Source organism: Penaeus japonicus, unplaced genomic scaffold (genome assembly GCF_977035675.1).
Source record: "Penaeus japonicus unplaced genomic scaffold, GWHDUDI00000001_assembly GWHDUDI00000003, whole genome shotgun sequence".
Taxonomy (NCBI): domain Eukaryota; kingdom Metazoa; phylum Arthropoda; class Malacostraca; order Decapoda; family Penaeidae; genus Penaeus; species Penaeus japonicus.
The window spans coordinates 50,572,468-50,574,967 of NW_028234405.1; the positions used below are offsets into that span (position 1 = coordinate 50,572,468).

The 2,500-nt window shown below is 32.0% G+C and overlaps 1 protein-coding gene across 1 annotated transcript in view; it reads left to right on the forward strand.

Moving 5' to 3' along the window:
• The window catches only part of LOC122247195 (uncharacterized), a 7,723-nt gene extending 6,446 nt beyond the window's left edge, over positions 1–1,277 (forward strand). The window contains exon 3 of the mRNA XM_043006224.2: positions 75–1,277. Coding sequence (XP_042862158.2) covers positions 75–213 — 139 coding nt within the window. The 3' untranslated portion in view covers positions 214–1,277. The remainder of the gene's footprint in view (positions 1–74) is intronic.
• Positions 1,278–2,500: the final 1,223 nt, after the last annotated feature.

Genomic DNA, 2,500 nt, shown 5'->3' on the forward strand with positions numbered 1-2,500 from the left:
TGTTATTATTATGTATTTTCTAATGTAACAACGCCGTTTCGAATTGACTTTTAACAAGGGAATATTTTTTCCAGGCTCCGTCGCAGAAGGGCCACCCGAAAATACCGCGTGTTGTCCCAACACGCTGACGACCAGGAGATGTTCCCCTTGGCAGCAGATGATGGCGATGACGAAGAGATATATAACGCTGCTGACCATCAGACTGTGAAGTAAAAAGTCTAATGATCTGATCTGTCAGAGTTGTGTCTATCCCAAAGATATGGATTATTTCCAGAAATCAGAAATGACTTTGAAAATTATTGAACCAGTGAATATGGTTTAAAGTTTCTTTTTGCAGTGTGCAGTTTGTGCTTAGGAGCAGGAATATCATTTGATTTCCATGGATAAGAAATTATTCATGAGGTACACTCATTTTCATTAAGTTTGTCGTGCCCTGTTTGACTTTCATATTGCCTTGGAGATTGAATGTTTTGGAATGTTACCAGTATGAGAATATTTATTTGATTATTATGTTTCACATATTCATTATCCCTTGCACATACATGTGTGGCTGTGTAAATGCACTTGTGGGAGTTCTGTTTTTCTTCTCTTTCTTTCTGTTGTTTTAGTTTGTTTTGGCTTTCATTTTTGTTTGTGTCTTCAGGGAAGTGTGTGATTGTGACTTAATATTACATGCAAGACATTAATCTGATCGAGATCATGAATTACCGGTATATATCTTGCCATTTAAGAGTGAAAGAGGTACGTTCCTTTTTATTTTCTTGGGTTGATGGTAGTATTAATATCAGTGTTTGTGTAGCAGTTTTGAGCCAAGAGAGAAAATTACAATCAGAAGCAAGAAATTGAAATATAATGTCATAATGCTGTATTTGATGCTAAAACTATATAACAATACGTATTCTCTGTCTGCCAAACCTGTATTAACTGAGTTTTTATAATGATCCTTAGAGTGTGTTTGTCCAGTACAATGTCAAAATGGGTCAAAAGTACTGTACTTCAGAAAATGCCTTATATTGTATATGAATAGATGTTTCAGTTACTGTAAATATTACTTAAGATGAAATACACATGCTTCCAGTTAGTTATATTATTATTTTGAGGTATTTTATGTGATAATAGAATAGACTGACATCTTGAATATGCATATATAATAGATCAGACATCTTGGTTTAAAAGATATATATACTTTGAAGTAGCTTGCTTTTGATATTTTTAATGATGATTTTTGAAAAATGTTATTTGTAAACATCAAAGTGAGTAAATTATTGCCAGATATAGAATTGTTTTTTCATATATTTATCCTTGCAATTACTACTGCTCTGTCCTAGATTTTCTTTTTATGATATTCATCTTCCTTTAACTTTTCCGCAAAGGTTGTTTTGTGGAGTCAGATCCTTTCGCACTGCATCTTTCCTTTTGTTGAAATTACACGCTATTTATTCCTTCAGTTATGGTGACCTATTATACCAAATGCTAATTATATTCAGTTTCCCAATATATCATATACAGACTCCTATTATATACTGTAAGTTAGAAAATAGTAGAACACACATGCATCTTCAGATACCCAGCCCAGGCTGTTTATCTTAAGATTTCTTGGAAGAGTGAAGATATAAGTTACTAGTCTTTCAAATAATGTACTTTTATAACACAAAAAGTGGATAATGCATTTTTTCATGATTTTTATACTGAAGGCCTTTTTCATTTTATTTTATATTCTCTGTAAAAGAGGATTCTGAAGTTACATTTCCAGACTAATGGCAGAAAAGAACACAATGAACCCAGGATTTTAAAAAGATATGAACTTTTTGTTTGAAGTTGCTTGAACCTGAAAAAAAAATGAACAAGAAGTAGGTTCCTATAGGCAGGTTTTGTTTTTTCTTTAGAATATGCAATTTGCATAACTCTATCCCCAAGTTTGATTATGGATTTCCTTGCTGTCATTTGTCTTTATATATTAAACCATTTTAACATGATAGTTTACATGAGAAAAGTGAGGAGCAGATACAAATATTAAGCAAATCTGTAATTGAATAACTTTTTGACTATATAAATGCAGTAAATGGGGTAATAGAGGGTTGTCATTTCAGTTATTTAACACTGCATTTTGTTACAAGTCTGTTCACTTAGGTGTAAATAACTACCTTTAGGTAATTATGTACACATATGTGAACAGAATTTTATACATATTCTATTCTGATGAAATTATAGATATAGGAAAGTGAGAGAATCCATACTATTTGTAAAAGTTGAATTCTAGTGAATGACATCAGTATGAGTACTGGAATGGTATTAATTATGCTCTGTGTTTGATTGCAGTATAACCTGTGACTCAGGGAATACATGACCTGATGTTACTTATTTTGTGTAAAAGCCTTGGCAGATGAAGATGTTTTCAAATATATATAACAGGATTGTACAAGAAAAGATTATAATATTTTATGTAAGCTGAAGACAGTTGCAACTACCCAGTAGAGTAATGATTATCATGGTGTTCCCA